Below are 15,475 nucleotides of genomic sequence, written 5' to 3' on the forward strand. Positions count from 1 at the left end.
TTTGTCATTTGCATCTTATTGCAAAATGAAGAATAATTAAAAACCAAGACTACAGTTGCTTAAGACTAAAATAGGCAATACGGGTTCTTAATGAGCGAGACAACGAAAGTGAAGCAGAAGTGTTACTTGAGCAATAAGTGCTTCTTATTAAGCAATTGGGTTGGAACAAAAACCTGCAGCCATTGCGGCCCTCCAAGAATGACTTTGCCCACCCCTGAACTAAGGGGTCTGAGTCACGTCAATTAAAACTACGACAAAACAAGTTAATCAGCAGCAAAAAACGGCTCACTAATTAAGAAGATGGTTAGAATGAAAACCTGCAGCCACTGAGTCCCACCATCTAAAAGATTGCTGAAAAAAGATTTGTGTTTAGGAATGGAGTATCGTAACCCCATTGAGATGTTCAGACATGACCTGAAAAGGGCTGTGCAATCAAGACAGCTCAGGAATACTGGTAAAGTGAAACTGATCTGAGGTGAGAAATGCTCCAGAATTCATCCTCAACATTGTGCAAGGCTTATAAGCAGCAATAAGAAACATTTAGTGAAGATTGTTGCTGCTAATCTTGTAGGATCTACAAGTTATTAAATATCAAGGGTTCACTTACTTTTTCCAGACTGTGATACATGAGATACATAAAGACTTGAAATGTACAAGTGTTTGTGTGTTTTTAGTTTACTCAGATTGTGTCTGTCTAGAATCATGACTTAGATGAAGATCATTCCCCATTATATTAGTAATCAAGTCAGCAATCCAGGGAATCCCAAAAGGCTCATTTACTTTTTCTTGGAACTGCATAGTAATTAAGGGCAGATTTTTCCTCTTTTTTATGATTCACTATAGCATTTTACCATTCATTTTGATTCACCTGTGCTACCTGACATTTGTACGGGTTTTTAGAAAAAAAATTAAATGTAGTATAGTGCATACAGAGAGGTAACTCTAGTGCTTATTTTTAATGAAAATTTGGTCAGCACAATTACATTACAGGTGTCTGCATCTCCAATTGCTATCTTTTATTTCGATATGGAAAGCAATAAAACCTTTCTCAGTGACAAAAACCTGTGAACATGTTGTACTTCTACAACGCTTCATTTCTCCACTTTCTTCACAAACTGCCTGAAGTCGTCTGCTAAGAGCTTCGGCTCCTCAAACGCAGCAAAATGGCCTCCGCGAGGCATGTAGGAGTAGGACACAATGTTCTTGTAGCGCTGTTGAAGCCACACAGAGGGTGAGTGTAACAGCTCATTGGGAAAGGCAGAGATTCCGGTTGGGCTGTAAACAGGAATTCTGGAAAAGGAACAGAAGGGCACATGTGAAGGAGTTGCACCAATAATCACAAAACACTATAACACCTAAGACACAATTTTTGTACTTAAGGTTTAGAAATTTTGGAGCCAAAGTCATGTAATATGTTGTGTCAGTATAATGTATTCACTCCCTTGAGTGTTTTCACGTTTTATTGTTATACACTGAATCATAGTGGATTTAATTTGGTATTTTGACAATGATCAGGTGAAAAAGACTCTTTAATATCAAAGTAAAAACAAATCTCTGCAATGTGGGACAGCATCGCTAACCAGGCACCATCATCTTCCTCTTCATCTTTCTCCACTTGTGTGTTTGATCAAATCCTTTCCAAACAGCTCGGTCCTGCACCTCTTCCCCAGTCAGACCCTTTTCCTTCAAATCTTTTACTTTATCCATCCACCTCTGTTCGGGCCTTCCTTGCTTTCTCTTCACCTGTACTTCCATGCCCATCACTCTTTGCCCACATATTCACTGTCTCTCCTCATCATATGTCCATATCACTTCAACCTACTTTCCTGTACTTTCTTAGTACTGTATCTCTCTCACACATTTTTGTTCCTCTAATTGTCTCATTTGTTATTCTACCACATCTAACATCTCCTGCACTCCCTTTACTGCCCCATGTCTCAGCTCCATACATTATTGGTGGTCTTATCACCATCTTGAAAACCTTACCTTTAACCTTCACCCTAATTCTTCAATAATACAATACTCCTGATACATTCTTCCAATTGTTCCATCCACACTGAACTCTATGGATTATCTCTGCTCCTAAGTGTCTGTCTTGGGCTACCACTGATCGTAGATATTTCAATTTATCCAGTCTTTTCAAAAGATCTCACCACAGGCTAAATTCTTCAACCGGATCACAATTAAATTTCAAACACTGCCTTCTGTAGTTCGCATACCAGGAGAAGGTGAGAGTGGAGAATGCCATCATCTATATGCTACACCGATCCCTCTCCCACTTGGACAGAGGCAGTGGTGCTGTAAGAATTATGTTTCTGGACTTCTCTAGTGCCTTCAACACCATTCAACCTCTGCTCCTTAGGGACAAGCTGACAGAGATGGGAGTAGACTCACACCTGGTGGCATGGATTGTGGACTATCTTACAGACAGACCTCAGTATGTGCGTCTCAGGAACTGCAGGTCTGACATCGTGGTCAACAACACAGGAGTGCCACAGGGGACTGTACTTTCTCCAGTCCTGTTCAGCCTATATACATCAGACTTCCAATATAACTCAGAGTCCTGCCATGTGCAAAAGTTCGCTGACGACACTGCTATGGGCTGCATCAGGAGTGGGCAGGAGGAGGAGTATAGGAACCTAATCAAGGACTTTGTTAAATGGTGTGACTCAAACCACCAGAAATGAACTCCAGCAAAACCAAGGAGCTGATGGTGGATTTTCAGAGGCCCAGGCCCCTCATGGACCCCATGATCATCAGAGGTAACTGTGTGCAGAGGGTGCAGACCAATAAATACCTGAGAGTGCAGCTGGATGATAAATTGGACTGGACTGCCAATACTGATGCTCAGTGTAAGAAAGGTCAGAACCGACTATACTTTCTTAGAAGGCTGGCATCCTTCAACATCTGCAATAAGATGCTGCAGATGTTCTATCAGATGGTTGTGGCGAGCGCCCTCTTCTATGCGGTGGTGTGCTGGGGAGGCAGCATAAAGAAGAGGGACACCACACGCCTGGACAATCTGGTGAGGAAGGCAGGTTCTATTGTAGGCACAGAGCTGGACAGTTTGACATCTGTGGCAGAGCGACGGGCGCTGAGCAGGCTTCTGTCAATAATGGAGAATCCACTGCATCCACTGAACAGGATCATCTCCAGGCAGAGGAGCAGCTTCAGCGACAGACTGAGGAGATTGTTCCTCCCCCACACTATGTGACTCTTCAATTCCACCCGGTCTCTTAAACGTTAACATTATACAAAGTTATTGTCTGTTATACCTGCATTTTTATCACTCTTTAATTTAATGCTGCTGGAGTATGTGAATTTCCCATTGGGATTAATACAGTATCTATCTATCTGTCTATCTTCTTCCTACTTCAATCTCCTATCTTCCAAAGCAGTTCTACATTCTTCCAACTTCCTCTTCCTAGTGCTTCACAATACAATATCATTAGCAAAAAGTATGCACCCGAGTGATTAGTCTTTTATCCCATGAGTCATCACATCCATAACCAAAATAAAGGAGATTTCTGGTGCAGACCTACTCTAACTGGGATCTTGTCTGTTACCCCCAACACTGTTTTTAACCTGAGTTTTCACTCCCTCATACAAATCCCAGACAATTCTCACATGCTTCTCCAGTTCATCCTTCTCTGTCTCATGCACCTCCAGACCTCTTGACATGGCAGCGTATCATAAGCCTTCTCCAAATTAATAAACACCATATGGAAACCTTTCTGTTTTCCAGTGTATTAGTTTTTCCTCTCCCTGGCATAAAAACACTTTCATTAATTCAAAAAAAAACAAAAACATTCTAGCAGTGAAAAAGTTTGAGACAATTTTGAAATGTACAAGTTTTATAGGGTTTGTTGTAACTGCACACCTGGGTGTTGTTGGAGCTGTGGAAAATGTATTCCCTCACTTTTTGTTTCCCTCTGTAGAATGGATGAACACAAACAGGAGGAAGTCTAATCTCAATTCCGACCTGCTGCCAAGAAGAATAAAACCCCCCATGACCAAGGACCTGGGGCCTCATGTAGAAACGGTGCGTACGCACAGAAATGTTGCGTAAGAACTTTTCCACGTTCAAATCGCAATGTATAAAACCTACACTTGGTGTAAAGCCACGCACTTTTCCACGGTACCTCATGCCTTGTCGTACGCAAGTTCTCCGCTCGGTTTTGCAGACTGGCGGCACCCAGCGTCAAAGCAGTGCTACTGTTCTTGTGTGATTACTCATTATTTTCATGACGCGGCTTTATAAATACACAGAAACTAACCGCATATTGTTTATTAGTGTAACGCATCTGATTGTAATTAACTTGTAACAATATAATGGTCCAGGGAACAGCCATAGTATTCCAAATACCATAACTGCTTTAGCGTTGTTACTCTCAATGCACCTTCTTCTTCTTTCAGCTGCTCCCGTTAGGAGTTGCCACAATGGATCATCTTTTTCCATATTACTCTCACTGCACCACTCGGAGTATTTATATCACTGTATCTGAGTATGAATCACAGCAGCAGCTGATCGGAAAGAGAATTATCGGTATACAGTTTCAAGGACACGCTGTCTCAGCCACGGCAAAACGTTTTAAAGCCTTTCCTGTACGGACCTCGCGGTTCAGAAACAGTTTCATCCCAAGAACTTTAAATGCACTCAATCAGTTGCACCTTGTAGAACTGTTTGTACTTATAAGTACAATCACCCCACTGTAAACTTGCACTATAGTTATAATATCTCACAACCTGAGCCACTTTATAAAGCGCGCATTTACATATGATGACAATATCATTTTTAAGGTGAAATGCAGCAAAATATGTTTATTAAATTATACAGATAAAACTTTAACTTCATTTAAATAATCTATATTCTTCACCGGGAGTGTCGTTAAGGATAGAATAATTAAACATGTACTACGAAGATATTTCAATGTTCCTTAAACGTTTTGAAGAATGGTCGCTAAGCTTACAGATGGCTTAACTTCTATTACAGAGCTGATTGTGTGGCGATTGGTTACTTGGGGAAAAAAAAGCAATGACTGCAGTGGCGGCAATGCCAATATATATTAAATATAAAACAGAAAGAGAAAATAACAATACAGCTAAAAATGCAGCAACAAATTTCGGCAAAAGTTAAATGCTTGTGTCACGAGCACGAGGCGGCTATGCAGTGTCTGCAACGGACGTGGCCATGCACCGTGCATAAGATACCTTACTGACATTGGCGGGCCCAGTTCCACCACAAGCCTAGAGCCGCCCCTGAGTACTGCTGCAATAGAATTATTTCATCGAAGTGAAACACATGTTTAATAACGTGCTTTAACTCCTATCATCATGAAAATGATATCACGTATACATCTCAGTATTTTAGTTATTCAGAGAGCTGTAATATCACGAATGTAATGGATTCTGTGTCCAGTTGGAGGAAGAGAGCCGGTTTAAGAAGCAAGTAGTGATTCACACACACAGGCACATAGAAGATCAAATACAAAACAAAGCATTTAACGTGCTACTTTAATTACGATGTGATTTGAGAAACTGGTTAATTAAACGATTTTCAGATGAAGTTTGATGTTCTACTTTAATGACAAAATAAACTACGTGATTAAAGTGGAAATGTCGAGATTGAAGTTGACATTTCGTGCTTTTTTCCCCACTGTGTGCCTTTTTTTCTCTGTACCCTAATAAGATTTCATGACATTCAGACAGTGGGCTACAACTCGGCTTTTCACGGCGACTTTGATATGTGACTTCTTTTTTATTTCCGGCACTGTGTGATTTTGTGAACGTGAGCTTTCAAGTTTCTCTAACACGCTATGTCACTCGATCAACTTCCTTTTTTGATTATACCACGGTTTATTTGAACAAATAGTATGTTTTTCATTTGCCTCCACTTGGTATTTGCTGAAATTCTTATACTTTCCCCTGTGCTTTTCCCATTGTCTTTTCACAGAAGGCTGCGCTTAAGAGCGATTTATATTGATTTGCATATTCAAAGAGGCGTAATTCTGGGAGGAGTTGGGGCGTTACATAAAGCGCGTGGACGAGCGTTACTTTTCACACTGAATGGGATTTATGTAGCGGAAGAACGTGGAAGTTGGAGTACGCACAGATTCCTGCATCTGGATTTTTCTGTGTGTAAGCACATTTCGGCTTTTGTGCTTACGCCATGTTATAGTGCGAGTTCTACGCACAGCGTTATACATGAGGCCCCAGGTGTCAACCAACATGAGAGCAACACAGAGACAGAGAGAGAGAATGGAGCTCATCCAATGTGGTGACACACTTTGACTGCTAGAGGGCACCAAAACACAAGAAAAACACATGATTTCTCTTTTATACTTTGCGCCTAAAAAAGTCTCCTAGCTGGTAACCCAACAATTTTATGTCTCTTCTTCTTCCTTTTAAAAGTTAATGGTAACTATTGGCTGTAGAAAGCAGTTTTATTATTTGACATAAAAAATAAAATAACCCTGAAGGAGTAACTGCTTATTCTGGAGGAGAGCTGACTGTGTGGGAACCTAATCCAGGCCTTTAAAATTCTCAAAGGCATTGATAAAACAGATCCAGCAGAATTCCTTCAACTTAATTGTGAATCATGCACTCAAGGACACCACTGGAAATTATGGGGAAGTACATTTAGGACTGAAGCCAGGATGCACAACTTTACTTAAGGAACTGCGGGAATTTGGAACAAGCTACAGAGTCACCGAGTTGATGCAGAAACCCTGACAATCTTTAAGAAAGTGTCTGGATGAGATATGGAGACAGCTTAGCTATTAACTAAACAAACAAGCTTGACGGACTGAATGATCTCCTGTAGTTGGTTAAATTTCCGATGTTCTTATGTAACTCTGTCACCTGCACAATCCACATGCTCATAATCACACTAAAAAAGATTAAATGGTTTTACCTGGCATCAGGTCTTTTTTCCATATTTCTTCCCACATTCTCTTTATAAAATCTCATGGAGGACACAATAGAACTTGTGGTCCAATATATCATGACATTGGTAAGAAGTTCATCCAAGGAGTACTTTCTGTTAATGTGGGAAAGAAAAGCAGAATAAACAAAACAGACAAAGGTTAATAGAAAAACAAGACATACCCAGATGTCCCATCTATGTAACATACAGACGTTCCATGTCCAAAAGTCCATCCTAATTTGGTTCTTTGAAACCGTGTTACACACACAATAAAATTTAGTTCTTAATACCTGTCTAGCCCTCCATCCTCCAGCTCTCTAAACTCCTTATCAGTCCAAGTGGAAAACTTTTCCAGAATGTAGGCTGCCATCCCCACTGGTGAGTCATTTAGTGCACAGCCTGTCAATAAAAATGAATAAATAAAAATCAGACTTTTTATCTTAGAAAGCCATTGATCAACTGCTAAAAACAGTAAAATTAATTCACATTTAATTCAAGATTATTATTATCACTCCAGTCTCAGATAAACTCATTTATCAGTGGGAATGGGTTTTCAGCTGATCCTCCTAAGAATGTAAGAAGGATTAGGTGGCAAACAGCATTCCTAGACTATCTGCGTCATGGTTGACACAGGGTTCCTTCATTGGTTTATGTTTAAATTTCTTTTTTCTGTCTTTTTTGTTCATTTTTCATTATTGCTCGTTTTATTGTTTCTGATAATATTGTTCTGTTCATTCATTATTTTTTATGCAGTTTCTATGCATGTTCAGCATGCATGCTGTTCTCTGATGTTCCATATACAGTATTTTGTGAGTGGATCCCAGAGAGATGCGGCCACCCTTCCATTACAGTTAAGGGCCCACCTCCAGACCTATAAAGGCAGGTGGCAAGTGAAGTCCTTTTGTGGTTCATTCAAATGCACTCTGATGGATTTTAATTCTTGTGAGCACTGCTTTCTTCTTTTCTTCTTGCTACTGTTTTGTAGTTTACTCATGTGGATTTCTATTTGCAACTTATTTGCCTTAAATTGCCTTTTAGGCAAATCCTTTTCAAATTTTTTATTTTTTTTTTGCGTTTGAACTTTTTGTTATATTTTTCCTTTTCATTCAACTCGTTCTATACAAGACAAGGGTTGACAGTGATCCTCTCCCTTGTAGAGCATTCTATGTGTATTTTAAGAAATTCTAACAAAACTGGTGCACTGTGGGTCGAGTTGTATCATGCAGACAAACAGACTGACATGGCAGTTACTGTAGATACTTATTACATTGTTTGTGAACACACCTAAAAATGCTGCTACTGAATGCCGTCAGCTGTTGAGTTTTAACAAGATTTAGATATATGTTCAGCTTAAAAGACAGCAAGAGAAAAGGAAGGCAACAGAGAGTCCTGACCTGCAGTGTCTGGTTTGGTGGCCTGGATGTGCATGTAGCCCGATTCCAAGAGCATCTCATAGACATTTTTTTGCATGTAAGGGAAGACGCGCTTCACATCCTCCTTTGTGAATCCCACGAGAAAAGGAACATATGCACCAAACAGCAAAGATATAAGCATCTTCAAGCCACCTTTAGACACAAAGCCGAAATTCAAGTGCAGGCCTTTCACAGTTCTACAAAACAAAACAAAAAAAAAAAAACGGAGGAGGTTTCAGGGGTTGGGAAAAGTAGAAACAGTCATGATGATGAAAACAAGGACAAAAATGTATTCATACAATAAAAGTACCTCAGACAAGTTCAGTTAGAACAGTGTCAACCTGCAGTGCTAGCTGCGTTTATGGGAAAATTACCACACAGTTATCATGTCCCAGTAGTGTTCCTGAATGCTATGAAACTCCTGGACTTAAAAGAAAATGGACATTTTTTATATGATACTCACCCTTTGTTGCTTGCAGGGATGGCTGAAAAAAACCTTTTGATCTCCTTTTTTCATTGAGTTTCTGATAGAATGTGCTTCTATGTACAAGTAGACTAACACTGGACCACAGCAAACAATTTAAAAACAAAATCTCACATTACTCGCATCACATACACCTCTGTTTCTCAACCCAATTGCCATTGCTTTAATATTTTAGGGGGCCGCTGGTTGCAGATTTCATTTCTGCCACCATCAATGGGACATTTCACTCCTGTGCACTGGGGAATTAAACTGACTGACTTATGTCTAGTTACAAAGTTGTGAGCAGATGACAAGATGTTATAAACCGCACGCTTCACTCAGAAAGCCAATGCACAAGAACAAGTTCCTCATCTACTCCAAACTCTTCCAGATCTGTATCATCATCACAAGATTTATCCAGAAAATCTGAACCAAACAAGAATGTTAAAAGAACGTAAAATCCAGATTTCCTAAAGTACTGTATAGATTTACTTTTACTGTGAAGCATAGCGAGCAACAGCCTTTGTGCGCTATCTGCAGTGTAGTTACTACCAAACAAAGTTGTGAATCCTTTAACCATAAAGACTTTTGGAAACAAAGCATGCTACTCACAGAAGGGAATTGTTTTACTTTTTTAAATGAAGTGTGGAACTTGGCCCGAAGACAGACAGACGGACATCATTTAAAGTCACCCAACACACGTTTATTTACAATATTTACAATAATAAGTGCACAACCCAGTGCCTCAGCACCCATCACCCCAAAGTCCAGGCCCTCACAATGTCTTTCCTTCCCTCAGGCCCGCCTCTTTTCCTCTTCTCCAAGACTCTGTCCACTTCCACCCGACTCCAGCCTCAAGTGGAGGGAGGCGGCCCCTTTTATAACCACCCCGATGTGCTCCAGGTGTCCTCCAGTAATCTCCCCTGTGTGGCCGGAAGTACCAGCTGTGTACCCGGAAGCACTCCGGGTGGCCCCGATACTCTTCCCTCCAGCACTTCCGGGTGTGGCGGAAGTGCTGAGGTCCAGGGCTCTCCAGGCATTGGGGTGCCCCCTGGCCCCTACAGGGTTGAGCTTGAAAGCTCTGCACCCATGGTCCCCAACACAACCAGGGCAGTCGCCCCCTCGTGGTCTGGAGGAAGTGTAAGCCCTCCCCGCTGGGTACCACCCCCAGCCACGTGCCACAGAAGAAATTAAAATCTTGAGGCACCTCAAAAAACATTCTAGTGTGCTTGTACAAGAAGTCAGTAGGTGTTCCAGGCATCATCTTGTTACGTACTGAATTGCCAAATATAACAAAGCGCACACAACTGCAAAACAGCTCACTTGACTTATGCAACAGATATGTGTACAAAAATTCAATACGAGTCAGCAGTCAGCAAAACTAAAATGTGTTCCTCTCTGTACTCTTTTCACTGACTTCAACAAACTTGTAAAAAAATCAGAAAATTCCAGGTTACCTATTAAAAAGATAAATTAATACCATATTTGATTCAGGATTAAAAACTCACGTTGAGTGCTGAGGTATTTTTGGACAAGTACCCTGCATATTGTAATGTCAAATGTTAAACATGCACCTTGTGTTGGCTGGGATTGGCTCCAGCAGACCCCCGTGACCCTGTAGTTAGGATATAGCAGGTTGGATAATGGATGGATGTTAATGTGTGCCATACAGTAGAACATGATGACTACTTTACTTTAATAGTACTATTAATAAAGGGTCTTCACTGAGTAAAAACAGGTAAATCTGGGTCCCAATGCAAAAATGGCTGAGAACCACTGACATAAACCACATGCCAAGTGATCCAATCGTATGCACACAATGGGCAAAACACATGTATTTTTTGCTAAAACATTGTTGAATAAATATTTTCCAAAAAGCAGAGAAGTTCAATTTGAGGAAATGCAGTCACAAGGGATCAAGCTTTTGCACTGAAGACCCTCCTTTCCACCTCATTAATGGGTCAAAAACCCCATCTTCAATTCAAAAGTCTGACCTCTGATGAACACACAGTGACATAAACAGTAAATTATTTTAAATATTCTAGCCACCTTGATTTTGGACATTAGATGCATCATTGTTTTGCAGGTTTTCTCTTATTACACAAATTTAATATCAGAACTGCAGCTCCAGTAAATGTTTCTCCCACAATGTGATGCCAGCCAGGCCCAGATCTGCTTTTTATATTATTTCCTATTGAGAAATGATTACACAGGTCTAAGATTTTATGCTATGCTGACTACAGTTAACACTAAGTGACTGATCAGGCTAAATAATCAAATTAAACCAGGAGACACTCACTTACAGTTTAAACGTCAACTAGCCTGATATTGTCAAATATTTAAACACACTATCCTAAACACATTTTCAATTTAAAGGCAAAAAGTAGGAAGAATAAAAGCAAAGATGTCAAAAGTCTTGGCAGCAGGTGTGTCAGGCTTATAGTATATCAAATATAATTTTCTGCCTGTTTAGAATTATTATGAAGAACTTCTCAATCAAATCATTTTTATATAGTTCATTAACATCATGCATAATCACAACCTGCATTACTGTAGTAGAGACAGTGATTCAAGATACTAGTATTAGCAGCTCAAGACTGTATCACCTTTGACACCTATTCCCTTACATGAAGGGAAGCTCAATGCAGTCTAACCCTTTACCTGAGCATTTGTTACTTACTCAGGTTTCATCTGCGCCATGTTGGTAGTTATAAGGCTCCCCCAGTCTCCTCCCTGGGTATAAAATTCTTTAAAACCCAGTCTCTCCATCAGTTTATGAAATATGCGAGCTGCTTGAATAGAGTCAAACCCTAAGAAAAAAATAACAGGGAAACAAGCTGAAACAGAAATACTAAAAAACACAGCATCATGGGAAATCTCGGTGGTCTACTCAGTTGTACAGGGAGCAGAAAATAATGGTGCAATATATCAGCATTTGAATTTGAAGCCATGTCATCTTGAAATGGCAGAAATAGATAATAGGTGCATTTGAGTGCATGTTTCACTATTTAATAGGATTAATTCTGATGAATTAATTTTATCAGTACTTTCTTAAGAATTTTAATGGTTTGGACTAAATCACCATGCAGTCTGCTTTGTTCTGAAAAAGTCTGGGTGCCCCAGCCTCACAGAGAAAGACATGTCCTTCAGTCCAGGGCAGAACATCATCATTTATCTCTGTATGGCTGCTGTGGTCTTTTTTTCTGACTTTGGAGACCATAATTGAACAGAACATGCTATTAATAACCGAACAGAGTCTTACCTATGATTTAAAAAACGTAGGACAGTATCTATTCTTAATTCTTGTCATTTAGTATGATATATCATATCATTCTCTTAGTTTATTAATTTCTTCTAGATACTGTGCAGGGTATTAAGAATGTGGTGTTACTTCCCTTACTTTATGTCACTATCTCGTTACCTGCATTTAGAATTAATGTTCTTGGTTAGGATTGGTCTTCATTAAATTACAAGTTCTACATAATCGCTCAGTTGTAAAGTTTGCTAAGCTTTTTCTAAATGGTTTTCATTTTTCATTATTTCCTAACTTCATATTCTGGTGGTGGCGGCACGGTGGCGCAGTGGGTAGCGTTGCTGCCTCGCAGTTAGGAGACCTGGCTTTGCTTCCCAGGTCCTCCCTGCGTGGAGTTTGCATGTTCTCCCTGTGTCTGCGTGGGTTTCCTCCCGCAGTCCAAAGACATGCAGGTTAGGTGCATTGGTGATTCTAAATTGTCCCTCGAGTGTGCTTGGTGTATGGGTGTGTGTTTCCGCCCTGCGGTGGGCTGGCACCCTGCCCAGGATTTGTTCCTGCCTTGTGCCCTGTGCTGGCTGGAATTGGCTCTAGCAGACCTCCGTGACCCTGTAGTTAGGATATAGCGGGTTGGATAATGGATGGATATTCTGGTATCACTTTCAAAAATCCAAATGTTACACTCTACAAGTATACAGTACTGTATGTAAAAACCTAAGAAGTTTGACAAACATACGAAGAACATTCAGTCCAACAAGCTTGCCTGATTATTAAAAAGCTAATTATTCCCAATATCTCATCCATTTACATTTTATAAAGTGGTAAAGGTTTCTGTTTCTACTTTAAAACTTCTGAACATGTTCCAGATTCCCACAACTCTTTGTATAAACAAGTTCTTTCTGGCTTTCATCTTAAATGCATTATTTCTGAATTTGTTTCACAATTTAACTGAAAGAACACTGCTAGAAGAATTTGGCCTTCGAAGAGCTGGATTAAGTCTCCAACATCTTTCTTTACTCACAACTGAAAGCAGTTTAATTCTCTAAGCCTCTCTAAGTTAGGTATGCCATTTTCTCCCAAGATGTCTAATTGCTTTTCTAGGCACAGTTTCTAAATGGGCTACCTATAACTTTTTTGTAGAATTGTGACCAGAACTGTGCACAACAATTGAGATATACTTTTATTAGATCACTAGCACAGAATCTGTTGATTTACATTAAAACATGTCTTCAATATAACCTAACCATTTTTTAGTCTATTTAATTGCTTGTGCACATTGCCTAGATTATAAGAATGTTGTTTCAATGAAAATGGCCAAATTCATTTTCATTAATAAATCTTTCTTTTGCCAAACATTATGCACTTGTCTATATTAAACTGCATTATTAATACACTGCATTTGGATAGAAACAAACAGTGGATTCAAAAAGTATTCAGGCCGCTTCATTTTATGATTTATTTTCAGACTGCTTCACTTTATGATTTTTTAATAAGTTTGCCAACAATTCTGAAAACTTGTTTTCGTTTTGTCACTATGGGTTATTGAGTGTAGACTGATAGGTAACAATGGTAAATTTATCCATTTAAATTTAAATCTATAAAAGAATAAAATGTGAAGAGGTGAAGGGATCTGAATACTCTTTGAATCCACCATAAATTCACAAACATTTAAAATTATATTTAATTGTTTTTGGTGATATCTTTGTATTTGCTATCCTTCCGATACTGTTGTTGTCAGTGACCTTACTAACTAATCTAAAGTCAATATCTTTAATATAAATTACAAAGAGCAAACATAGATTCCTAACGGACTCCTTACCCCATGTGGAGCCTTCTTCTCTCATCTGTACAATTTGTCTCTGAACGACTGCAAAGCTGGATTTCAAGTTAGTAAAGCTACTTCTAATGACTCACATTTGTGGATTCAAGAGATTTTTAAAAGTCTAAGTTCATTACAGATTATACTTTACTTTTGGCCACTTTTCCAGTTGCCTGTACAAAAAAGTCTAACAAACTTTGGCAGCATATTCCTATCATGAACTCATGTTAGCTGCTATTTAATATACTGTATTATTTTCATACCAGTAGTCTTCTTATTTATTTATTTATTTCTCATTCTAGTTTCTGTAATTTTGAAAAGGACAGAACTAAGGTGTATTGGCCGATATCATCGAGATATCATTGTCTCCCTTCTTGTGGACTGGAATCACATTAAAAGCTTTCCATTTATCATCTGAAATGATTACCAGAATGTGCTTAGCAAAGGTTTATAAATAACATATTTGATTTCTTTCAGCACGACTAGTAAAATCCCAGTGCATCCAGGAGTTTTATCAGTCTTCAAAGAATTGGCAGCCTGAAGCACATCTGGTTCTTTTATTTTAAATTCTGTAAACTTTCAGTTTGTTTTTACTTTTGACAGAGATATTTTATTTATTTCTTCTTTTATAAATACTTTTGATTTACACATGTATTTAATTAATTTGCTGTTTTATGATTTTTGCTTCTATATCTCTAAAACATCCTGAATTGTGTTTTACTGCTTGTTTATCAGAATAGTGCTAGAAAAATTATTTGCTCTTTGCCTTTGTTTCAGAATCTATTCTGCTTTCAGGTTCTCTTTTTTAACATTTCAAACGCCCTGTTAGAAGCCTGGGTAATGAGTTCTAGTACTCTTCAAGAACTGAATTTTTTTTGATCTTTTAAATAAAAGTTTTGTATAGAGTGACTTATTTAGGCTTACGTTTTTAATAATACCTAAACCAGGGGTCCTCAATCACGGTCCTGGAGAGCCGCAGTGCAGGTTTTTGCTCCAACCCAGTTGCTTAATAAAAAGCACTTATTGCTAAAGTAACACTTCTGCTTCACTTTAGTGATTTTGAGCCCTTATTGCTTAATTTTGTCTTAAACAGCTATTTTAATTGCTCCTTATTATCAATAACATGCAAATGACAAGAGAGAGCAGCATTTCTCCATTTAGCTTATTTACAGTGGTGTGAAAAACTATTTGCCCCCTTCCTGATTTCTTATTCTTTTGCATGTTTGTCACACAAAATGTTTCTGATCATCAAACACATTTAACCATTAGTCAAATATAACACAAGTAAACACAAAATTCAGTTTTTAAATGATGGTTTTTATTATTTAGGGAGAAAAAAAATCCAAACCTACATGGCCCTGTGTGAAAACGTAATTGCCCCCTGTTAAAAATAACCTAACTGTGGTGTATCACACCTGAGTTCAATTTCCGTAGCCACCCCCAGGCCTGATTACTGCCACACCTGTTTCAATCAAGAAATCACTTAAATAGGAGCTGCCTGACACAGAGAAGTGACCAAAAACACCTCAAAAGCTAGACATCATGCCAAGATCCAAAGAAATTCTGGAACAAATGAGAACAGAAGTAATTGAGATCTATCAGTCTG

At 38.9% G+C, this 15,475-nt stretch overlaps 1 protein-coding gene across 1 annotated transcript in view; it reads right to left on the reverse strand.

Moving 5' to 3' along the window:
- Positions 1 to 918: 918 nt before the first annotated feature.
- Positions 919 to 15,475, reverse strand: part of ephx5 (epoxide hydrolase 5) — a 36,843-nt gene continuing 22,286 nt past the window's right edge. Inside the window, exons 5-9 of the mRNA XM_039738226.1 lie at positions 11,481 to 11,610; positions 8,320 to 8,534; positions 7,216 to 7,324; positions 6,914 to 7,039; positions 919 to 1,290 (exon numbers count right to left, since the gene is read on the reverse strand). Of these exons, the coding sequence (XP_039594160.1) occupies positions 1,092 to 1,290; positions 6,914 to 7,039; positions 7,216 to 7,324; positions 8,320 to 8,534; positions 11,481 to 11,610 (779 nt within the window). The 3' untranslated portion in view covers positions 919 to 1,091. The remainder of the gene's footprint in view (positions 1,291 to 6,913; positions 7,040 to 7,215; positions 7,325 to 8,319; positions 8,535 to 11,480; positions 11,611 to 15,475) is intronic.

Source organism: Polypterus senegalus, chromosome 16, assembly GCF_016835505.1.
Source record: "Polypterus senegalus isolate Bchr_013 chromosome 16, ASM1683550v1, whole genome shotgun sequence".
In the NCBI taxonomy this organism is placed as follows: domain Eukaryota; kingdom Metazoa; phylum Chordata; class Cladistia; order Polypteriformes; family Polypteridae; genus Polypterus; species Polypterus senegalus.